Source organism: Eschrichtius robustus, chromosome 15 (assembly GCF_028021215.1).
Source record: "Eschrichtius robustus isolate mEscRob2 chromosome 15, mEscRob2.pri, whole genome shotgun sequence".
In the NCBI taxonomy this organism is placed as follows: domain Eukaryota; kingdom Metazoa; phylum Chordata; class Mammalia; order Artiodactyla; family Eschrichtiidae; genus Eschrichtius; species Eschrichtius robustus.
In genome coordinates, this window is record NC_090838.1 from 58,502,078 (window position 1) to 58,528,181 (window position 26,104).

Below are 26,104 nucleotides of genomic sequence, written 5' to 3' on the forward strand. Positions count from 1 at the left end.
CAGCCATTTTTCACATGATCAAGTTTGACATCTCCTAATCACTATACACTGTTTGAATAACTGCTGTATTTCCCATGCTTGTAACAGAACTTGGCACACATGAGAAGCTCAATATATTTGTTGAATGAATGAGTGAATAAATGAATGTGACTGCAACTGAGGAAAAAAACTGTAGCTGCTGAGAGATTAGCTAGGCTAAATCATTAGCTGAATAAGGCCTTCCTGCATGGAATTTAGCAGGAATTAAGATTATGCCTTGGCAAAACTGCAAAATACTATATACTCCATGAATCTCCATAAAGTCACTCACCAAAAAACAAAAAAAACAACCAAAAAAACATACAAGTCTCTCACCAATAGTGAAAATCATAAATGTTGAGACTCACAAATGTCAAAACCCAGCAACTATTGTACATATTTTTCCCCACCCTTATATTGCCCCTCCCCACTGGCAACCACTAGTTTGATCTGTGAGTCTGCTTCATTTTTGTTTTATTCACTAGTTTGTTGTATTTTTTAGATTCCACACATAAGTGATATCATACAGTATTTGTCTTTCTCTGTCTGACTTATTTCACTTAGCATAATACCCTCCAAGTCCATCCATGTTGCTGCAAATGGCAAACTTTCATTCTTTTTTATGGCTGAGTAGTAGTCCATTTTGTGTGTGTTTGTGCGTGTGTGTGTATGTGTGTGTACACCACATCTCCTCTATCCAGTTACCTGTTTTTTGGGTTTTTGGTGTTGTTGTTGTTTTTTTGCCACACCGCTCAGCTTGGGGGATCTCAGTTCCCCGACCAGAGACTGAACCCAGGTTATGGCAGTGAAAGCTCGGAATCCTAACCGCTAGGCCACCAGGGAACTCACTCTATCCATTTTACCTGTTGATGGACACTTATGTTGCTTCCATACCTTGACAATTGTAAATAATGAACATTGGAAAACTAAAAATGGAACTACCATATGATCCAGCAATTCCACTCCTGGGTATATATCCGAAAAAAACAAAAACACTCAAAAAGAAACTAGCACCCCAAATGTTTATACATACTTTTAATGATTTCTTTCTTAAGGGAAAACAGTAAAGAAGAAAAGGATCAGAAATGGGATAGTAAATGATTTCAATTTAACTAAGTCAAGGAATGTATTATTAGAGAGAGCAAAGGTCACTAAATGAAACAAAATCAGCCAGATACATTACAACATGGTCTACAGACCACTGCTATAGCACTAAATCAGAAATGATTACTTGTTATAATCATTCTTTTGTATTTTAATAATTAAACATCTTTGGACAAGGTCTAAGATGCATTATACACTATAGTAAATTGCATATAACAAGCCTCTATCCTTTTTACAATAACATTTTTCAACATAGGCTCTCAATAGCTAATACTCACCTAATAAGAAAATGAAGGCATTCTTTTCTATTTCTCCTAATCATCTCATTCAAATCCTATCACCATGAATTTCCTGGGTACTTGGCTTTAAAATACTGTACTACTATAAACTTTAAATTCAAGCCCTGGATAGGTCTACATTCATTTCAGCAGAAGCATCTTGAAATGCTGAATTATCATCTTCAATTTCCTTCAGTCATTTATTGTAGCTGCTAAACTGAAATGGCACACCTTAAAGGCAACACTAAACTGAAAGGAAATAATAAAAGAGTCTCTTAAATGTTTCATTTATGAAAGCTTATTTTTCCTGCCATGAAATTTTGTGTACTATCTGAGATATATCACTTTACAAAATTGACATCTTGCATGCAGTTATTTTGCCACGATACACTTGCCAGACTTCAAGGTTTTGGGGAGGGGGGGTCGGAGGGAAGGGACTGGCATGTTTTCTCAACCTTTTATAAACAGATGAGTAATAAAGAGCTAGGCTGGTTTTGGTTTTTGGCCTAAGATTGGGAGTAGGGGGTTACAGAATTAAAATTAAGCCTCAATTGCCAGTATATATCACTACAGCTACCCCCTTTTCTGGATAGCTTTAACTAATCTTCCTGGCTATATTACAATTATACCATAGAATAAACACTTTAAAAGGCACATCAGGTCAGAGGGTGGTTGCTCTCTGAAAGGAAAACGAATCTGCAAACCAAAATCATTCCAAGCATTTTCTTGAAATCCTGCTCACAAGCAATATAACAGCAAATTAATCAAGTAGAACAAATCTACAGAATAATGTAATAAAATCTGTATACTCTTCCCCCTAACATAATTGTTAATGAAAACTATAAAATGCTAATATATAAAATAAGCAAAATATGGTTTGTATTTCCAAAACTGATGAGTTTTAGACCAGGATATAGGGAAAAGAAATGTTTTTATTAGTTAAGTACATTCGGATCACATTTATATAAAATAGGTTGCTATTCAGTTAAAACAGCCCCTGAATTTATCAGAGCAAGTTTACTAACTATTCTATGAAGGGAGAAAACAAGATGCCAGTGCTTCTTTTTCTCTGCTTTATCTACCAAACTTAGCTATTACATGAGGCTCAGAATCACTGTTCAAACCTTTCTCAGTTAATGTTACTTTGTAAAGCCAGAATTTCTGATAATTTATTGCATAAAGGTATGGTTTAACAGTATTATAAGCTAAGTGATTCCTAAAACATCTTTTTCTCCAATGACCTGCGCTTAGGAAAAAGTATCTATATTCAATATATTGTCCATTTTTTAAGCATTTCCTGTATTTCTAGTCAATTTTTAAAGGCTCATTTAGAAATAATACTAATCCATTTCTAATAGCTAAGTAGAACAATTTTTTAAATTTGCAGGGTATCTTAAAAACCAATCAATTTGACATAACCTCAAATTCCAGGAATGTAAACCATAATTCAAGCTTCAGTTTTCCTCTTAAAATATTCTACTTTACTAAAATGAATTCCCATCCTGCAACTATGAACAATAAGAAAACTGGGCTTAAAATAATATTAAAAGACTAAATCTCATTATTTAGTATTAGATTAATAATCCATAATTCTAATCTTAAAAGTATCTATAGCTATAACCCCTCCAGTTTGTTAATTCCCAAAGAGATTAATACAAGATATAATTAACATCTAAACTTAGAGCAGACTGTCATTTGGAACAAACTATGTTAACAATAACTGTACCATAGTCAAATAGATCAACCCATCACCCTTTATGATTCTCACTAAGGTTAATGAGCACAAGTTGTCATAAATTTTCCAGTAACTCTGAAAAACTGGATTGAATGAAAAGACTAGTTTTTTCATAATACTTAAAATCGAATAAAGGCTGGAGTTGTCTTATCTGGAACCTAGCACAGTATTTAGCAATGTAAATGTCATTAAGTATTTGTGAAATGAATAGACAAAAAATAAGCAACCCAATACACTTACTATCACTCAGCTCCTTACTATGTGCTAATAAAGTACTTAAAGTCATACATAATAAAATGGAATACACTCAAATTGTTTTTTACCTCTAATAAACACTTTAAAGAATTATTCACTTAAGAATTTCCAGTTTAAGAGAAGGTAGAATTGGACTTTCACAAACCAATAATTTGGCTAATGATTTTCTGCAACTGCATGACATTTTTCATTTAACTTTTTTTTTTTCTTAATGAAATGAGGAAATATAAAGAGATGCAAGCTATAACCTTTGCAATAAATAATACTAGGCCACTATATTTGATCTTAATAACATTTATTTCTCTCATGAAGAAGTTACTTTAAAAAAAAAATTTTTTTTGAATTTTGAGGGGACGAAGGTGAAAAAAGGAGTGAACTAACTATAAATGTTCTTCCACTTCAAAAATTGTCTGACATCTGAGCCAGACGACTTTCTGCATCTATCAGTGACTACCTCTTCATGTGTCATAGGAAGAGTTCAACATGCGTTACAAAACCCATTACATTTTAAGACCATTTCCAATATCTGCTACCATAAATCAAGAAATCCATTTATTCAAGGTTACTTAAGGAGAATTAGTCACAAAAAATTTTAACAACTTCATTTTCAAAAATTAAAGTATTTTACTGTACTTGGCATTCCTATACATAATGATGTGAATTGAAAGACTGAAAGCATTAAGGGTATATAATTAAAATTCATGGGCTTAGACATAAAAAAATTCATTTAATATTTAGAATTCTCTGTAGCAAATACTGCAGAAAAATAAATCAGAATATAAACACAGTGTAATCTCCTTTGGATTTCTCCTCTGCTTAAGTGGCATTAAATAACATACAAAGTTGTTCCAAAATACTTCTATGTAATTGCTATAGCCTCAGAAACATACAATAAAAAAACCTGAAAACATGAGGCCAAGAGACCTGTGGGCACTATTCATAAGGAACAAAAACTCATGAATTCCCCCATTCCTAAGGATTTCTAAAAACTACCTTCCTAATTTCAAGAGAAAATTTACTCAAAAGAGAAAAATAAAAAACAGGTCAGCTACACAACATTTACAGCTTTATTGATAGGGTATAGCCATTATGCCAAAATTCAGCCATCAATATACAACCTCATTTCCCATCTAAAGTTAATGAGAATATATTTTACTTTAAATGGGACATAGTGGCAAAGCGCCAAGAATTAAAGAATAACCTTAAAAGTCTTAATTTCATACTTCAAACATCACAAAAAGCAGTAATTCCCAAAATCATGAAAGCATAATGAAATAACTTCACAGAAAAAATGGACATTTAAGTCATTTCTTTCTTTCCTAATATTATATAGTGAAAACAGATGTATTCAAAACTTCAGCATACTTCATAAAATCATTATTCATCGAAAATAGACAAATGTTTGCAAAGAACATTTAACTTAAATTTCATAGTTGCTTATAAAATGGCACTTGAAAACCTGACCTATATAAGGAAATAAGAGTCTTGTCAAGAGACAGTAAACTATAAATATAAAATATACCACAATGTTAAAAAAACCTCATAATGTTCTATAGGAAAATCAATAAGGATAACTTAATCTTTCTGCGGGAAAAGTATTTAGCATTACAAATTTAAAATGCAAATTTTACACGCGAATTCAATATGGAATACATTTAAACCTTACTATGCCACATAATCATCATCTATTTTGTGGAAAACAATAAAAATTATGTACTTTTTCAATATGTGTACATCCAAATCAAAAGGTTAACTTTTACTTTTTCCTTTATTGGCAACCTTGGATGCATTTTTAGGTTTTGGTTCCCATAGGGCATTTTTTACAAATCTTGAAGCTGCAGCCCTGTCCAGCTTGCCAGCCTTTTTCTTGTCTGTTATTTCCTTGACTCTGTTCATGTATACTCTGATTCTCTCCTTAAAGACAAAAAAAGAAGAAAGGCAACAGATTTACTAAGCTGTTCACCACTAAGTTCTATTATACTATACCTCAGTTAAATTCAACAGCTTTGTATTTATTCCTTATTGAGTGGTGCTAATAAGTGCAAAGTGAATAGGATAAACACATTCCATGTTCTCCTGGGGTTCACAGTCTGAGGGGACTACAGATATTAAAAAAGTCATTTCAGAAGTGTTCTGAGTGTTTCGAAAGAGGAAGATCTAGACACTACAGAGATAAACATTTAATTGTTTATATGTGGTTATACTAAATTTTTAAATTTAGCATTCACCTAAATCCACATACTAACTCTCTTGTATCTGAAGCCTATAATCTAAAATAGAGCTTTCGGGACTTCCCTGGTGGTCCAGTGAGCAAGACTCTGCACTCCCAATGAAGGGGGCCCGGGTTCGATCACTGGTCAGGGAACTAGATCCCACATGCATGCCACAACTAAGAGTTTGCATGCCGCAACTAGGAAGCCCACATGCCACAACTAAGAAGGCTGCATGCCACAACTAAAGATCCCACGTGCCGCAACTAAGACCTGGCGCAGCCTGAATAAATAAATAATTAATTAATTAAAATAATAAAGCTTTCACATACTTTCAACATACAAACTAAACTCTCCAGAAATTTTTCTAAACAGGAAATGGCTAAGGCAGTATTTAACTATTTATTTTTTTGTGTTACCTTCATGTCACAATTAAAATAAGTATAATGAAAATACAAGATCTTTTTATCCAATGTCATAGTTCTGACTGAAAAGCACATGATATTTTCTAATGAAATATACAGTTCTAATCAGACTTTACAAGGTGAGAAACATACTAGGTTGCTGTACCACTTTGAATCTTCTGAGACCACTAATCAGAATAAAGGGCTATTCTATACTTCAGTTGGAGAACTAAAGGCGTGAGAGCTATAAAACAGCAGAGTAAATGATTGATCACTGCTTAAAAGCAAGTTTCATTAAAATAATCAAAATAGTTATATAAACATACACAGAAAAATGCAGAACCTTAGAATTTTTTAATCGTAAAACACTGACAACCCTGCTCAAAACCCTCTCGTGGCTCCCTATTTCTCTGAGTAAAAGCCAAAGTCCTCACAACACACACCCAGCCCAGCCCTGCCCAGAATGATCTTCCCTCACAAACCCACACGGCCAGCCCTTGCTTCTTTCCAGTCCCCTCAAATGTTCACCTTGTTAATAAGTGCTGCCTTTACTACTGAAAATGGCAATCCTACCCAAGCACTCCAATGCCTCTTACTCTGTGCTATTTTTTTCTTTTTTCCCACAACGTAACTTTCCAACATACTATATCTTCATATGTATTTATTATTTGTTGTCTGTTTGATTAGGTTGTTTGTTTCCCTCCACTAGATAGTCTGGCACCTGCCACAAAGGCAGGGATATTTATTGGCTTTATTCACTGAGGAATTATCTCACTTGGAAATAATGCCTGGCTTCCAGTGGGCATTCAAATATTTGTCGAATGAATAAACTATTTTCATTGCCCTTCCCCATTCATGAAAGATATGGCAAATAGTCTTCCTCTCACATACTAACTCTGTGATCAATTAGTGACATCTGTCACAAGGTCAGAAAAGGGGAATAGGTTTATGGATGCTTTTCATTTATCAACCCTTGTCCAAAATATAAATGTACTCCTCCATAAAGTGGATTCTGAGGGAAAAAGACAGATGATTTTTTTTCCAATGACAGAATTAAGTATTACACTACTCCAAATAACTTTGTGTTTAAGAGAAGAAAGAGGAATTTTATAAATGTAAAGTCCATATTAGAAAGGTGAAAGCAGATGATACAATGCATACTTCTTAAGATTTAAAGCCAGTATCACTTGTCAAATCAAGCTCTGTGGATCATGTTGCTTTTTATTTTTGCTTTAAGTATTTTTCACAATTTCTGTATTTAAAAATAAATTTACTTTTCTCCCAAGAAATTTAAAAGAAGAAAATGTCTTAGTCTACACATTTAAAAATTGAAGACAACAGATCTGGTTTACTCATTTTTTAAAATAAATTACCAAGTACTTTACTAAGTTATAAAAAAAATACATATCAACCACCATAAAACTTTAGAACAATAATACAGTGTCAAGTGTATTTCACATATATATTTACCTCATATTTTATAAACAAAAAGAATAAATTTATTAATATTCTTATTCATAAAGCCAAGTCAAGAACGTAACCATAAGTTTGATTTCTAAATTTTTTTCTTTCAAATTGAATGATTTAATTTTTGAAGTCAGCAAAAACTCCAAGATACCAGACCTTATATAATATACTATACTTATACATCTAAATGGAATACAAAGACAAACCTAGAAGATTTATTACAGGTTGTAAATATGTCACTAATGCAGAATTACTGGACAGTACACATACAACTGGTGCCAAAAAAGCTTTTAGCTTTGTTGCCGAAGTGGATTCTTTACTGCTGAGAAAATGAATTAATGGAAGAATTGAAACGGTGGAGGAGAAACTTTCCCGTCTTGGCTAGTAAATCAACTAGAATATACTTTTAAGAATTGCATAAGAGTTTAAAAAAAAAACAGGCGGTTGTAGAGATGAACAGGATTTCAAGAATTTATAGGAAAAATAATATAGCAGTTATAAATAATTATTAGAATCGTGACATTTCCCCATCCAGAGATTTATATAATATATGGAACACCCTTCTCTGACAAAGGTGAGAGAAAGAAAAACTAAAGGCACGATGAAATCTGGCTCACTTTCGTAATTTCATCCCTAAATAATTCTGTTCTCCACAATTCGTGTGATAAAGGTACCGCGATTTTACCTTTAGAAACACTACAACAGACATTACACGTAAAATAAAAAGAAATCGATCCACTGCAATCTTACCAATTCCTGCTTTACTGGATGTTCCTTAGGATTAACTCCCTGCGTTGCCAAATAAACTACAAGAGAAAGATTTCATGGAATAAAATGCATATATATTAATTAAGAGCATTAATTAAAGAAACTCTAGTTACAAAAAGGAAACGTCGCACAAATTATTAACTAAATCTTAAATTATTCAACCTCTTTGTAATACCAAATGTATGTGTGGCTCATGGGCATCTGGTATTCTGATTTAAAAGAAATAAATATCTGACTATTAAAATTGCCATAAAGTATAATTGCTAGCATTTAAAAAATAAGTCACCTTTGACATGATAAATAATTTGCTTTCTAATTAACTCTAAAGTAATATACATACCCCAAAACATTGAATTCAACGTGTAAGCAGAAACTAAATCCACTTTTGCTTGTTCAAGTGGGTCCAACTATTAAAAAAAGAGGGAGAGAGAAAGAGAAAGAAAAAAGAAATACAAACTTTGAGCACCATCACATATTTTAAACTTTCACCAAGTACAATGTATCAAAGAAATGTTTTTTTCACTTCCTATAATCCAATAATCAAACCAAATAATCTGGAAATAATTTGCAAAAAGCAAAGTTTTGTTAACCAGTGATTTTTGCCCACAAATTTTCACTTCAGCATACCATCTTTAAGTTAAACAAGGAATGTGTATAATCCAAAATTTTAAAAAACTCTTTTGAATTATTTTAATTTCAGGATTTACAATCTGGGCTTTGTATGTCAAAAGTAATTCATCAATATAAACATTGTACATGATGCATTTATGTATAAGAAGCAGGCTAAAATGCTTAGGCAATACCAAAGACAGAAGAAACATAATGAGATTTGTTTTAGACTGTCAAAGTCAATTTACTCTTTTTGTCCTATAGGGTTTCCAGAAACCCTGATAACATCATTGTAATACTTAAGAGGTCAAAGATAGAGTCTGTCAAAAAGAATGCTGGGAGAGCTTTTTTTATTCAAAACCAAGTCAAAATAAAAATATAGTTAGGAGGTATTTCCTAAGCTTGGAGTTTGTTATATTTTCTCCTTAAAGATATCCAAACACTTAAAAATTGAACTAAAGGGGGAAAGGGGCATATATCATGTATCTGTTTCTTCTTCTATACGTTTCATAACATAGCACTCGGTTTTATGAATTACATTTTTAGAAATTACTTAAAATACCTTCTGCAACAACTCATTTCTAGAAACAGACATCATGGTCTTCAGCATCTCATCCACAGCACCAATGGAATTCTCAAAGGTTGATAAATATTCATGAATTTCTACTGGGTAGTCTTCATTAATTTCTTTGCTTGCCATTATGACCAACTGGAAAAAAAATTAAATTCTTAGTTCATACTGGAGACAGAGAATGCTCTCTAGGTTACAAAAAAAAAATTAATAGGTCATATCATATGTTTCAAAAGTGCTAAAAGAGTTAAAACCTGAAGTTAATTAAACAAATCTTAGAATATAATTCTGGAGCAGCCACGTTTAAACTTCCCCTTCTCTTAGGTTGCTGGGGAGTGGGGGGTGGGCCGCCAGGATGGGACCCACCCAAGTTCATTAACGCTACACATATCAATCCCTCAATCCCTCGATGCTTTTTGAGAACTAAAGAGATATGACTACCAAACATGTTATATCAATAATAAAAATCCTACATTTTAAAAACGTTCTGTTGAAGTTAAAGACCAAGCAAAGCAATGAAAGTGTGATAAATATACCCTACCCCCTAATGCTTGCTGAAAAAAATGATAAGCAAAGCTCTTTTTTTAAAAAACATACATATTAGCACTTCTAAATTTAGATGTTGATCTAGCAGCATGGTATATTAAACCAAAAAATTAGAAATCTTAGGTCTGAAATATTTTATGATTATTTATCACTAAAATAAATTTTCAAGCCTATATTTATATTTCTATATACTCCTTAAGCTTAAAATATTAATAAGAAATTCAAGAGTCCATAGATCACATAAAGTCTGTAAGCAGAAAAGATGAAACATGGGAGAAATAAACTATATGGTTTTCATTTAGGCTAGAGCATACCTTGACAGCCCATTCTTTAAAATTCACATTTACATCATAATATTTAATAGCTATATGAGGAAAAGAAATATCCACATCAATGTATTTAATATGGTATCTAAGATCAAATTTCAGAAGCAATTCCAAGCCATTGTACCATCCTTAGGTTTTATTAGCTGAAAATACCTCTCTCATTACACAGCTAAGGAGAACATCAAGAATGTGCAAAATAACAAACAGCATAGCCAAAATGAAGTAAAGGGACTCACTCGGGCTTTCCATCTTGCCTGATCACTGACTTTGTTACCTTAGATAAATCACTGAATCTCTCTGGGCCCCAAATATGTCATCCATTAAATAAGGCATTTGGTCTAATGATCTCTGAAGTCCCTTATAATTCTAAATGTTATGACTATGTCATTTAAGTTTTAAAAGTACTACTTGAATATTTAGTCACAATATATCCACATTTCTATTCAACAAGTACAGTCCACTGAGACATCTGGTTTCATTTCAAATTTTAAAAAAGTGAAGTCCAGGGGACTATCACTACTCACGATGTGAAGTTACTATCCAACTACTGTGCAAACAGCAATTAAACAAAGGACTATGAGAAAAGAAAACCACACAGGAAAGAATTGTGACTTCCTATTTCAAAAAGTTAACTGAAAACACGGATTTGCCTCTCATTCCTCCCAGAAAAATCTCTCCAAGATGACAGAAGAAACACAAAACTAAGTCCACAGTAATGCTGGAAACCAAGAAGGGCACATATCCATCAGCCGACCTCAACAGCAGAAATTTTTATAAGCTAAAGAGCAAATGGGATTAGACTGATAGGGAACAGAAACAAGGAGCCTGCAATCCCTTACGAACAGAAGAGAAGGAGAGGGGCTTCCCTGGTGGCGCAGTGGTTGAGAATCTGCCTGACAATGCAGGGGACACGGGTTCGAGCCCTGGTCTGGGAAGATCCCACATGCCGCGGAGCAACTAGGCCCATGTGCCACAACTACTGAGCCTGCGCGTCTGGAGCCTGTGCTCCGCAGCAAGAGAGGCCGCGATAGTGAGAGGCCCGCGCACCGCGATGAAGAGTGGCCCCCGCTCGCCGCAACTAGAGGAAGCCCTCGCACAGAAACGAAGACCCAACACAGCCAAAAATAAATTAATTAATTAATTTAAAAAAAAAAAAAAAAGAGAAGGAGAATCTAGGAATAAACCCAAGATGAAGGACAGTAAGAGGTGAACCATGAGGGCTGAAAGCTGCTAAACCAATCTCGCAATCTGTGAAAGGACAGCTCCAGCATCTACTGCCCAGATAAAGGTATAAGTACAGGGACAGACACAAATATAGAGAAGACTTGATATTTCTTTTCTTCACATAAAATTTTAAACCAATAAATTTGAAAAATATGGATGATAAGAATGAGGTGCTGGGAAAAAAAATTACCAAAACTAACCTAAAAAGAAGTACATAAAACAAATAGATCATTACACAGACAAAAAAAAAAAAAAAACTTTAAAGAAGTCAAAGATCTACGCTCCAAAAAGGTTCCAAGTCTAGAAAACGTTATAGGTAATTTCTTCCAAACCTTTAAGAAACAGTTAATTTTTATGGTATTTAACTGTTTAAGAACATAGAAGGAGATGGAAAACTTAGATACCTACTTCATAACACACACAAAAATAAACTCCAGATGAATTTAAAAGATAAATGTATTAAAAGATTACTTATATAAAATATGTAAATAATCCAAATGAAACCCAAATGCTATAAAAGGAAATGGCTGACAGACTTAAATACATAAAAACTGAAAAAACATCTATATGGTAAAAGTATACCATAAGCAAAGTTAAATGCAAGAAACAGCACGGGGGCAAATATTTGCCAAAATACAACAAAGGATTAGTCAGATTATCTAAAGAGTTCCTACAAAGCATAAAACAGATTAAAATAATGAAGATCTCACCCATCAGATTGGCAATAATTTTAAAGACGGGCAAAGTTTGACGTCAGCAAGGGTATACACTGGAGGTGGAACGTAAATTGGTACAGATTTCTTAAACGCACACACCCTTTGACTCAGGATATCCTCTTCAGAAAGTAGCCTACAGACATCCTTGTATACATGCATATGAAGTTATTAAAATGGACTCCAGACTCTTCAAGTGGGGACTTTGCCTTCCATCAATTTTTCTCTCTGCTGGATCACTGCCCATAAGCTTGAAACATTTTATTCCTCCATTTTAGATAAGAAACAAAAGAAACAGCTTGACTTCATATCCCCCTCCAGCTTAAGCCCCATTTTCTATCTCCCTTTTAGAACAAACTCCTCAAAAGGGTTGCTAATATTGAATACTAGAGTTCCAGTTCCTCTCCTTCCATTCTTTCTTGAATCGACTACAATCAGGCCCCTTATTTCTCACTCAAAATTGTTCTTGTCAAGGTCACCCACTCAGCCACACTGTCAAATTCAATGGTCAAGTCTCAGTTCTCGTCATTTGACATAGCTGGCTCAGTCTGTCTGGTTTCCAGGGCATCACATTTCCTTGGTTTCTCTCTTAGCTCACAGGTTGCTTTCTTGGTCTTCTTTGCTGCATCCTTTTCATATCCTCAAGCCTCTTAACCTTGATGTGCCCAAGGGCTGCCCTTGAATCTCTTCTCTAATTTACTCTCTAGGTGAGCTCTGGGTTTAAACTATATTAATAAACTGATGACTCCCAGGTTTGCGTCTCCAGCCTTGACCTCGCCACTGAACTCCAAATTTAATGTCCAACCGCTTACTCAGTACCTTGGTTGGCTGTTAATAGATTCTCAAATGTAATGTGCTCAAAGCCCAATTCCTAATCTTGCTTACTTTATCTTGTAATAACCTATAATGGAAAAGAATCTGAAAAAGTATATGTATGTATGTATGTATGTATGTGTGTGTATATACAGTAAGTCCCCTACATATGAACAAGTTCAGTTCCGAGAGCACGTTCGTAAGTCCGATTTGTTCGTAAGTCCAACAAAGTTATCCTAGGTACCCAACTAACACAATCAGCTATGTAATACTGTACAGTAATAGGTTTATAATACTTTTCACACAAATAATACATAAAAAACAAACAAATACAAAAAATAAAGAAAACATTTTTAATCTTACAGTACAGTACCTTGAAAAGTACAGTAGTACAGTACAACAGCTGGCATACAGGGGTTGGCATCGAATGAACAGGTAGGAAATAAAGATACTGTACTACTATACTCTATACAGTACTGTAAAGTACACAAAAGGACAACCACTTGTAGAGGATGCATGCACATGACAATGTACGCCAGACACTTGAACTAACTTACATGACTGGACATGTGAACGTACATTCGCATCTTTAAAAGTTCACAACTTGAAGGTTCGTATGTAGGGGACTTACTCTGTGTATGTGTGTGTGTGTATACACACACACACACACACACACACACACACATATATATAACCAAATCACTTTGCTATACACCTGAAACTAACACAGTATTGTAAATCAACTATGCTTCAATGAAAAAAAAAGAAACTAATCTTGCCTACTGCAGTCCTCCCCATCTCATTTCATGGCAACTCCACCTTTTCGACTGCTCAGACCTAAAATTACAGAATAGTCCTTGACTCCTCTTTCACCCTATCTTTAAAACATATTCACGTCCTACCACCTCTACTACTACCACCCTAGTCTAAGCCAGTCCGAGCCATCATTGTGTCTTGCCTGTATTGTTGCAATAGCCTCCTAAATGGCTTCCCTGTTTCCATTCCAATAGTTCATTATCAAGAAAGTGATCATCTCAAATCTAAGTCAGATTCTATCATGCCTCTGCTTGGAAACCTTCAGAGGCTTGCCGCCTCACTCAGTAAGAGACAAAGTCCTTATAATGGCCCAAAAAACCCTGACTCTCTGCTGCCTCCTCTGTGACCTCATCTCCTCCCACTCTGCCCCTGGCTCACTCCATTCCAGCCATAATGGCCTCACTGGGCATGCCCCTATCTCAGAGCCTTTGGACTTCTCTCCTTCCTATAATGTTTCTCCCCCACCAATGGCTTCAAAGCTCATGACTTCACCTCTGCCAGATCTCTACTCAAACGTTATCTATTGGTAAAGCTTTCCTGACCATCCTATTTTAAAATGCGTACCCCTCTTCTCATTCCCAGCACTTCCTATCTCCTTCTTCACCCTTCAGGCCTCAACAGCACCTGACATGTTTCACTTATCGTCTGTCTACCTCCAAAAGAAGGTAACTACATGAAAACAGGCAGTTTTGTGTTTTGTTCACTACCACTGCCTAGCAGTCGATGAACATTTGTTGAATGAAGAAATTATAACCAAATACTGGGAATAATCTAAATAGTCATCAATAGGGGAACAGTTAAATGAATTATACCACATCCATCCAAAAGAGTAAAAATAAAGAAGTAAATCTTTATGTAGTAATACACGATAAGTGGTGAAAAAAGTCATAGAACATAGTATATAACACATAATGTGTCTAACGGATGCCATTTATTTTTTAAAAATTGTATATGTAGATATGTAGAAAAAGGTCTGGAAGGAGACATACAAAAATAGACATTCTTTCTGAGAAGGGATAGGAATTGGGAATGGGATTAAAGCAGACTCATGTTTTTAGCTCTTCATTCTTCGTTGTTTCAATTTCGTTATTTCAAAAAGCATGTATTAAAATTGTAATAAAAATAAACAATCATTAAATTTAAATAAAGGCATATTTCAATAAAGTATTTTGGCTTTTAACAAATACTGCAAGTATAAAAAACACAAAAAAGCCTTTATTTAAATGTGAATTTTTCCATCCGATTTTTCTATTAGAAAATATTTCCCCTCTCAAGATCATGATGGGGATTTTTCCTGCAATTATTCCTTGTCCCTAAGCCCCAGTAAACAAGTAGTTATTTATTGTTAAAATGGGTTACGGTGAACACTGAAAGCAAGGCAGTAAGTAAGAATAATGACTCTCATTAAATCTGAACTGAACCACTTGCCTTTTTCCTAACTAAAAAATAAAGGCAAGGGAGACTGAAAAATAAAGGTTCTTCTATTATCAGAAACTCCCCCCAATTCAGATGATTTCTTCTAACATTTTATAGATAGTTCCTGAGTGTTTGTTCCTTCCACGGGAAGCACCGCCAAGGAGGGAGCTGCAGAAGCCGCCCTCTGTCCCCTTTGTTACTCAGGTGCCAGGATGAAGCAGTGGACGGATGGTTATCAGCAGCCAAAGCCAACACCTGAACCCCACTGCGTGTGAGCCAGGCACTACCCTAAGCACCCACACACACTCATTCATTTACTCCTCACACACAACAAATGGACCCACAGTGAGTCTCCGTAACTTGCCCAAGACTGTACGTGGTAAATGTCCAAAGAAGAGAAAGAAGAGAACTCACCCCCCTCTGCCCCTCACTCCCTGCCCGGTTCTACAGGGACTCCCCACCCCTCCACCTACTCCTTCTAAAGCGCAGGCTGCAGAAGTGGAGAAAGTGGAAGAGGGCATGAGAAAAGGTGCCTCTCTTCATCCCTCAGGAAGGTCTGGCTGAGACTCAGGGGCAGAGGGGAGAAACCCTGCCCAGCAATCCCTACAGGACGTTACTGCCATTCCTTCCCTCCTCTCGTTGGTGATGAGAGCCACAGTACCGACAGGAGAAAAGGAGGGGCACACGACATCATCCCCTACCTCCTCCCCTCCATTCTCTGCTTCAGGGAGCTCAGTGCAGCCTGGAACCTGGAAGTCGCCCCTCATTGCTTCCTCAGGCCCCAGTCCCAACAGTCCTGTCAATATGGCCTCCTTAATCTCCTTAGCCACAAGCTTTCCCCCATTCTCACTAACTAGATCATTTCAAGAGCCTTGGAGTAGTCTCCCTACTGTCAATTTTTCTCCACTCTCAATGTTAGGATGTTACAAAACATAACTTTTCTATAAAGATAGTCTGGTCATGGTACACACCCCTGCTTAAAGTCCTGCAATAGTTTCCCGCCACCTTGAAGATAAACTCCAAACCCCTTATATGGATGTGAGGCCCTTTACGATGTGGCCCTTGCTTGTCTGACTAGCCTCATCTTTCATTGCTCCCCTCTTCCAATCCTATAGCTGTAGCCGCCATGGCAGTTTTCCAAATGTTCTATGCCCATTCAGTCTAACCTTTCGCCTGTGTGTTTCTCTATACATGAACCACCCTTCCCACTTCACTTTGTTCAAACCCTGCTTATGTTTGGAGGTAACATCAGGTTTCCCTTTAGTGGATAAGACTTCTCTGAGTGCCACCCTCCCATTCCCTCTGTCTGGATAAGCACAGCTACAGGTTCTCACGTCACCTAAAACACTATCTGGTGACATGTGTTGATTTACTTAACTTTGACTACAAGCTCCCTGAGGGGGCGGTGTCATCAATATGACACCGCCATGCTGATGTGTCACCGGTGGCTGACACGCAGAATGACTTTATGTCTCAACTTGCCCAAGAGAGTCCCCATTTATGTCTATTGTTTCAGCTTGCGTCTGCTCAGCTCCCCATTTCTCTTTCAGAAGCCCCAGCTTGAGCAATAAATTAGAGGGTCACCCTAACAAAAGTAGGTTCTCTGACCCTTGCCACCACTCCTCACTCCACTTTGTTAGAGAACATGAGAGCCTAGAGAGTGCCTCCTGGTACCAGCTGGGGTTCAACCAGAGCAGCGGAACCAGTAGGAGGTATTCTGAAGAGATGTACTGCAAGAAACTGGTTTATGCAATTGCGGAGGAATCTGCAGGGCAGGCGAGCAAGAAAGAACATGCTGGAACTCTTGGCTGCAAGCTGAAACTGCTGTCCACAGGTGGAACTTCTTTTTCGTCAGGGAAGCTTCAGCTCTGCTTCTAAAGCCTTCTAATTAATTGGATCAAGCCCACCCAGATTATCTAGAATAATAAAAGTCAACTGTTTGTGTATTTCGATTATATCTTCAAATACCTTCAGAGCAATACCTAGTTTGGTGTTGGACTGAATGGGGGCTGCAGCCTCGCCAAGCTGACACATCAAAAAGACCATCACACTCCTTTAAGCCTCCAGAACTACAGCCAGGAAAGGTATATTCCTGGCATCACAAATTGTTGCTCTGACAGCATTTTTCCACAATAGACATGTTATTGATGATTGTCAGGTTCCCAAGTAATAAAACTAGAGTTCAAATTCCAGTTAACAAATGTGGAAGAAATCATAACCTTTAAAAAAAAAGAAAATCACCATTTTGCAACCCCTAGTGAAATTACAGATTCACGTAATGTTCACCGACAGATAAAAGGGGAAGTTTACAATAGAGAAGTGAGACTGTCACTACCTGAACCCACGGATCAGTCTTCATCACTAAAAGCATGACATAAACGTATCATGAACCTCCTGATGTGAAGCAATGTGACATACACAGCAGCGTCTGTGTAGCATTTCCAACTCCCCAAAAAAGTTGAATCTGAATCTAACTGAACCTTTAGAGCTAACTTTCAACTTACAGGAAATATGGAGGATAAAGAAACAAGTTCATGCCACAAGAAAGCAAACACACAAATCTGGAATGAGAAATACTCTATAGGACAACTGACCTGGTTTCCATAACAAGATAATGGCATGAAAAAAAACTAAGAAAAGGGAGAGGAGGGAGAGAAAGAAGAGATCTACCTTCAGATATAACAACCAAATGGAATGTGTAGACCTTGTTTGGATCTTGATTCAAATAAAGTAAGTGTAAAACGATATTTTTGAAAGAAAGAAACCTAAACATGGAACGGGTACTAGATGACACTGAGAAATTATTGATAATTTTGCTATGAAATTATAATTCAGCTATAAAAATGGCATCACAGTTACATAAGAAAATACCCCTATGATTTAAGGATGTAAACTGATGCACATAAGGGTAAAATTACAAGACATGTTGAATTTACCTTAAAAAAAAAAAAAAAGCTAGCCTTCAAGGATTCACCATACTTTGAGAACAAAGATAAGAACTTATGTACATTATTTCTATAGTGAAATTAGATAGCCAACCCACAAATTAACTTTTAGAATATAACCCAGTTCATAAATTAGGGAAGGCTTCCCTGGTGGCGCGGTGGTTGGGAATCCGCCTGCCAATGCAGGGGACACGGGTTCGAGCCCTGGTCCAGGAAGATCCCACATGGCACAGAGCAACTAAGCCTGTGTGCTGCAACTACTGAGCCTGCGCTCTAGAGCCCGCGCACCACAACTACTGAAGCCCGCACGCCTAGAGCCCGTGCTCCACAACAACAGAAGCCGCCGCAGTGAGAAGCCCGCACACCGCAACGAAGAGTAGCCCGCCCTCTCTGCAACTAGAGAAAGCTCACGTGCAGCAATGAAGACCCAACACAGCCAAAAATAAAAATAAATAATAAAATAAATAAAATTTTTTTAAAAACCTCCTAGGTTTCAAAAAAATAAATTAATTGGGGAACACCTAAATAGAAAGTATAGTCTAGAATACTCGACTATATCTCATTTCAACTCCAAATATAATTTGGGGTGAGGGAAAGGTAGGTTACTGGGTGTTCACCAGCTCTGTGATAGTTGCTAAACAACTTATAAAAACAAGACAGAACCAGTGGCCTCAAATGAGGTTTGTATTGTATTACTAACCTTTCCAACAAAGGCTGACGTTCCAGTCTAATTACTTCCATAATGTCACAAATTTCCTTCTAAAAAAATCCTGATGCCTTATATCTTTACTTGGCCCTTACAAAAATGTATGCATGCAAACATGAATTAAAAAACCAAGTCTAAAGTCAAATGAAAAACTAGGGGAAAATATTTGCAACATTAAGACAGATAAAAGAAGCCTCTGCAAATCAACTTAAGAACAACACACAAGAATACCTACAACCCGGACTTCCCTGGTGTCACAGTGGTTAAGAATCCCCCTGCCAATGCAGGAGACAAGGGTTCGAGCCCTGGTCTGGGAAGATCCCACATGCTGCTGAGCAACTAAGCCCGTGCGCCACAACTACTGAGCCTGTGCTCTAGAGCTCGTAAGCCACAACTACTGAAGCCCGCGCACCTAGAGCCTGTGTTCTGCAACAAGAGAAGCGACCGCAAGAAGAAGCCCGCACACCACAACGAAGAGTAGCCCCTGCTGGCCGTAACTAGAGAAAGCCCGTGCGCAGCAACAAAGACCCAACGCAGCCAAAAATAAATTTATAACAAAAAAAAAGAATACCTACAACCCAAAAGAAAAATGAACAAAGAAAATCAGCAGTTCACATATAAAGGAATCCAGACGACCAATAAGCAAAAATAAAGCTATTCAATCTTACTCATAATTAAAGAAACATAAATCACCAGAACAAGATGCCAGTTTTCTTTTTAACATCTTTATTCGAGTTAATTGCTTTACAATGGTGTGTTAGTTTATGCTTTATAACAAAGTGAATCAGCTATACATATACATATATCCCCATATCTCTTCCCTCTTGCGTCTCTCTCCCTCCCACCCTCCCTATCCCACCCCTCTAGGTGGTCACAAAGCACCGAGCTGATCTCCCAGTGCTATGCGGCTGCTTCCCACTAGCTATCTATTTTACATTTGGTAGTGTATATATGTCCATGCCACTCTCTCACTTTGTCCCAGCTTACCCTTCCCCCTCCCCGTATCCTCAAGTCCATTCTCTAGTAGGTCTGCGTCTTTATTCCCGTCTTGCCCCTAGGTTCTTCCTGACCATTTTTTTGTTTGTTTTTTAGATTCCATATACATATATGTTAGCATACGGTATTTGTTTTTCTCTTTCTGACTTACTTCACTCTGTATGACAGTCTCTAGGTCCATCCACCTCACTACAAATAACTCAATTTCGTTTCTTTTTATGGCTGAGTAATGTTCCATTGTATATATGTGCCACATCTTCTTTATCCATTCATCTGTTGATGGACACTTAGGTTGCTTCCAGGTCCTGACTATTGTAAATAGAGCTGCAATGAACATTGTGGTACATGACTCTTTCTGAATTATGGTTTTCTCAGGGTATATGCCCAGTAGTGGGATTGCTGGGTCTTATGGTAGCTCTATTTCTAGTTTTTTAAGGAACCTCCATACTGTTCTCCATAGTGGCTGTGTCAATTTACATTACCACCAACAGTGCAAGAGGGTTCCCTTTTCTCCACACCCTCTCTAGCATTTATTGTTTGTAGATTTTTTGATGATGGCCATTCTGACCGGTGTGAGATGATATCTCATTGTAGTTTTGATTTGCATTTTTCTAATGATTAATTATGTTGAGCATTCTTTCACGTGTTTGTTGGCAACAAGATGCCATTTTTCATCTGTCAAACAAGCAAAAATCAAAAAGATTGATAGTACTTAATATGGGCAAAGATGAAGAGAAACAGCCTCTCATTTACTATTAATTGGAGTGTAAACTGAGCATTTTGGGGGGCAAATTTGGCACTATGCTTTAAAATTGTACATGAGTAAATACTTTGACCCAGCAATTCTATGTCTCAAAATGCACATTTTCACACAAGATAATGTTTAAGGATGTCCACTGCAACACTTTTTAAAAACACACTTTAAAGCAGGGAACAACCACCATGCTCATTAGCAAGGACTGGTTAAATAATTTATGATATATTCATTCAATAAAATACTCTGCAGCAGGGAAAAATATGAAGCAGAGCTTCGATTCCTGAGATATATTAAGTGAGCAAAAACTGAAGAACAGCATTTATAATACAACCCATTTGTTTCTAAGAAAAAAGATGTATGAGTGTGGACGCATACTTCTATATGCATGTAAGTTTCTTAAAAATTACAAAAGGAACTGTTAACTACGGTTACTTCTGAGAAACCAAAGCAGGAAGGTAAAGGAGCACATTTTATGTTATACTCTCAGAAGTAGGATCTCTAAACAATAATATATGTAACATATTACAACAGTACATAAGTTTATGAATAAAATTTTCAACTCTCTGAAATTCTGAATTTACTTTAGTTCCGAATATGCCAGATAAAATGGCATTTGCCCCCAACTCAACAGTTACAATCAAACCAATATTCTTGGGACTTCCCTTGTGGCACAGTGGTTAAGAATCCTCCTGCCAATGCAGGGGACACGGGTTCGAGCCCTGGTCTGGGAAGATCCCACATGCCTCGGAGCAACTAAGCCCGTGAGCCACAACTACTGAGCCTGCGCTCTAGAGCCCGCGAGCCACAACTACTGAAGCCCGCGCGCCTAGAGCCCGTGCTCCGCAACAAGAGAAGCCACCGCAATGAGAAGCCCGCGCACCGCAATGAAGACCCAACGCAGCCAAAAATAAATAAATTTTTTTACAAACCCTATATTCTTTAGCTCTATTTTATTCAAAGAACTATATGAATGGATTGCCTTCCCTACACCTAAATTTTCTAGCCACCATAAGGCCACTTTCTCCCTATTGTCATGGTACAAAAGCCTTTCTAGCCTCGTGCTCTCTAGAGACTCCTCCTAGAGTTGTTGTGAGGACTCCCTGCCCCCAACATGTTTGGTCTGCTTAACTTGGCTCCCTCATCAACAATGCTTTCTCAAGGAAGCATTCCCTCTTGCCTCACAGTAAGTCACATCCACTAGTTATAGTCTCACAGCACCATGTATTTCTCCGTATCATTGTTGTAATTTTATATTTCTGTGATTATTTGATTAGTGTCCATCACCCACACTGGACTGTAAGCACCTTGGTTGCAGGGCAAGTCTTTGCTCATATACACTCCAAATATCAGGGTAGCATGTCACAGATGCTAAATAAATATCTATTAAAGAAATGACTCCTCAGTGCCTGGCATGTAGTCAATGCTGAGTAAATGTGGAGTAGGTGCTAGGAAGAGAGTAGGGATAAATAAAGCAACTGTCAGACAACCGAGAAAGGACCCATTTGAAGGTGGGTAGCATTAATTTGGGTCTTTTGTGAATTTCTTTAGCAGGGTTCAGTAGGCCTGGAGCAAGAATGGTAATCCAGAATGAGGAACTGACTAATGGATACACAGGAAAGGACTTGCAAAAGCATCCTGAAGACAGCTGACTGGGAGGTATGGCCTTGAAGGGAGAGAGTAAGGCTTTTTCCTCTGCTTGCAATACCCCCTCCCCCCACTCCTCCCCTGTCTTCTGGGCCTAGTAAAACCTATTAATCCTTTAAAACCCACATCAAATGTCCTCTCCTCTACAAAGGCTTCCATATCTCCCAAACAAAAGTAGTCTCTTCTTCCTCTTTGCTCCCAAGGTTCTCCAGACCATTATCATTTATCCATTAATAACACTCCTTCTCATGTATCTTGATAAATCCAAAAATGTCAGTCCTCGTTTATCTATCTGATCCATAACTTGCGTCTGAGAACAGTGAACACATTACTCCACCCTGAATTCCACAACACTAGACTCTCAAAACTGTCCTTGTCCCCCGATGGCTGTTCTTTCTGTCTACTTTGTTGGGTCTTCATCTCCCCAAACCTATAAAGGCTAAGATGCCTAAAGACTCACGTCTTGTACTGCTTTTCTGTTTACATGCACTCCTTTGGCGATTGTCTCCAGTCTCACGATTTTAAATACCAACTGACAACTCCCAAATGTTCTTTTCCAGCAATGACCTCCCCACTGAACTCCAGATTTGGTAGACTCAATTGCCTACTCAACATCTCCACTTGGATGACTAACAGAGATCTCAAACTTAACACATCATAATGAACTCCCAATTCTCCCTCACAAGCCTGCTCCTCCCATAGTTTTCCACTTCTCAGTTCATGGCAATTAACCATTCTAGTTGCCCAAGCCCAAAACCTTGACAGTTCCCTTACAACCCACATTCAATCCAGAAGCAAATCTGTTAGCTTTACCTACGAAATACATCCAGAATTGAACTGCTACTCACCACAGTCTTTCCAGCTGTGAAGCTGCTATCATCTCATCTGAATTATTACACCTTCCTAATTAGTCTCCTGGCTTTGCCCTACCCCTCTCTCCAACAACCTGCTCCTAACACAGCAGGCAGAGTGATCCTATTAAAAACCTAAACCAGATCATGTGACTCCTCTGTTCAAAACCTTCCACTGGTTATTTACCCACTGTATCTCCACGTGATTAACATAAAGTCTTGCCACGTACTTAATAACTATTTGTTCACTAACTAAAAACAATGAAAGTAAACTGGAACCAAATTTTGGAGAATCTCAATATCAGATTAGGATAGTGACCATGTGGATCCAAAAGAAAATATATAATAATGTACATTCCAGGGCTGTTTCCATCCCTATACTAAGTAGAGTTACATACAATTATGAACTAAGCCAGGAACAAATCCAAAATATATATAATTTGGGGGGAAAACTAGAGAGACATCCGTAAATGTTGCATCAGAATTCTATTAACGTAATGACTTTCTTGCACTGCATTACCTTAGAAAATGATAGTGAAATGTATATACAACAATCTCTCCATAAATACTGTTGTCTTTGGCAGACAGTCTACGCTAGTGCAGCCTGTAACTCTCCTTCATACTTACAGTAAAATCACGGAGAAAAGATAGAGATGCTAGCCTCTAAAAACAAATTTATCCCAAAGTCTCATAGTAGAAAAAGATATAAATTACAAAGAGGTTGCTCAAGATCGAGATGAATAATTAAATCAGATTACAATGAAATTACTTCAATTGTTAATTCTAACGTTTAATTCGAAGTGTTTTCAAAATTATTGATGTGAAGCAGTAAAATTACCTTCCAAAACTATGGAATTTGCTTATGACAATATTCTCATCTCCTCTCAGGTGTACTGTGCAGGTTAAATAAATAATATAGGTAAAGTTTTTAGAACAGTGCCTGGCTCAGGACTCAATACATTAACTAGTAATACTAGTTATTATTTTACTAAAGTGAAAATGATCAAACACCCCAACCCAGTGGGGACTACTTAGAGCCATACTTGAAGGGTCAACTGTTCGGAAACAGTCGCTAACTGAGATAAAACACATAAAGAGCCATTTGAAAATTTTAAGACTGTTATGAAAAATTATATCACCTCTGAACTGCAATACATACAACATAGCTATCTGAAGACAGCTATAACATCTTTTGACTCAGAACCGTTCTAATTATTTTGAAAACACATTGTTCACACAATCATTATTTTCTCTTTCAACAAAACGGTGAGCTCTATCATTTTCCATCAATCACAAACAGTTCTCGGAATTTCAATAGGAATTATTTAGTTATTTTCGAATCCAAAGTCAACATTCGGTTAAGTCTCGGGTCAGTCTACTATCAGTCCAAAAAGATTAATAAGTGGCCAGCAAACATCTCATTGGGACAGATACATCTTTATCAAGCCAAAACTGTTGCAGTCAACAAACAGCAAGACACAAAAGATACTTTCAAACAGAAGTTTCAGTCACGCTAAACTTTCCTGGGCCGTAAAGAAAACCCACTCTTCTGAGATTCCATTAGATTTCACCTTAAGGTCGAAATTAGCCTACCATCTCAGGTGGGCTAATATTGCAGTGACAGGCAGTGAGTGATCATGTATGTGAATGATAACGGATGACACGGGAAAGCTACTCCCCTACATCTGCCACTTTGGCCTTCCTCCCTCAACCAGGTTTGAAGGCAGCTGAAAATTAACGGTGAAGTCACGTGCTCTTAATTTCTCCGCCCCCCCCCCCCAATACTTGAGAGGCGGAGCTAAGAAGCGAGGAAAAAGCGAAAGGCCGGACCCAGAGACGTGAAGGGCCAAGGTAAGCCGAAGCCAGCAAGCAGCCACAGGAAAGCGGAAGTGGGGAATCTTGCCACGACGCTGCCCCAACGCTCGCGTTCGCGGAAGGCTACGCAGCCCGGTCCCCCTCCCCACAGTCAGCCGGAAGGTGACAGGGGGCTTCCAGGAGAAGCGAACTTAAAAGCACGAGAAACTCCAACCCCAGCTCTGAATAATACCTCGCGGGCCTTCCACTCCTGCCTCCCAGAAAGCAGTCGGCGGCGGTGACGTCAGTGGCGCGCCGGCTCTGCCCGCGGCGCGAGCGGCGCTCTCCGGTGACCTCACGCTGCTCGCCCCGCCCCTTCGCTCCTTTCCCTTCCGCCTTCGAAGGCCGTTTTCTAACCGCGCCGCGGGCCGAAGGTGTGGAAGGTTTTTGGGGCGGGGCGCCGGCACCTTTTTCTAGATTTGCATTTGGCCAACGCCCACCGGATTACAAACTGAGCATATTTAACCAGAAAAAAAAAATGTTAGTTACTAAAGCTTTGTGCTGGTTTTTACGTTCGCTGAAGTTGCAGGGCCCAGGTTCTTACTACGCTCCCATTGTCCGCCTCAAAATTAGCCTCCAAAGCAGCTTCCCAAGTTATCCGTGGGGAAAGTTTCGGGTTCTTTTGTTTTTCCAACCCATCGCTACGAGATACTTTTGTAAAATACAATCAAAATGAATTGCTTGAAAGATGGAGAAAAAGGCAAAAGAGAAGCCCAGATTTCTAATTATTTCAAAAAACGTAAAACTGCACTGCAATAAATGAAATCAGAACAAACATAAGAGGAAAAAAAGACAAAGACTGCATATTGCTACTTGAACGATTAGGAGCATCTTTTTTACATTCCTGACTTTATTCCACAATCGTAATTTAACTAAAAGTTATGCATGAAATAGCGATTCCATATATTAAATGCCTACAAAAGCACTTTGAACAAACACCGTGTGTGTCAATATCTAAAGTATTTTAAGTGGCAAATGAGCTTTCTTCTGGTTTGTTATTCTAATCTACAGGGATTAAAGATAAGGCTTCTGGTTGAGGGTGGTGAGTATCTAAACTGTTTCTCTGGTTTTTTTTTTA

The 26,104-nt window shown here is 37.5% G+C and overlaps 1 protein-coding gene across 1 annotated transcript; it reads right to left on the reverse strand.

Moving 5' to 3' along the window:
- Window positions 1–1,079: 1,079 nt before the first annotated feature.
- C1D (C1D nuclear receptor corepressor) lies at window positions 1,080–25,288 on the reverse strand. Its single transcript, XM_068564932.1, has 5 exons — window positions 25,220–25,288; window positions 9,411–9,557; window positions 8,580–8,646; window positions 8,222–8,277; window positions 1,080–5,304 (listed from the first exon to the last, which is right to left on the reverse strand). Exons 2-5 carry the CDS (start codon window positions 9,546–9,548, stop codon window positions 5,140–5,142), a joined length of 426 nt encoding a protein of 141 aa, XP_068421033.1. The 5' UTR covers window positions 9,549–9,557; window positions 25,220–25,288; the 3' UTR covers window positions 1,080–5,139.
- Window positions 25,289–26,104: the final 816 nt, after the last annotated feature.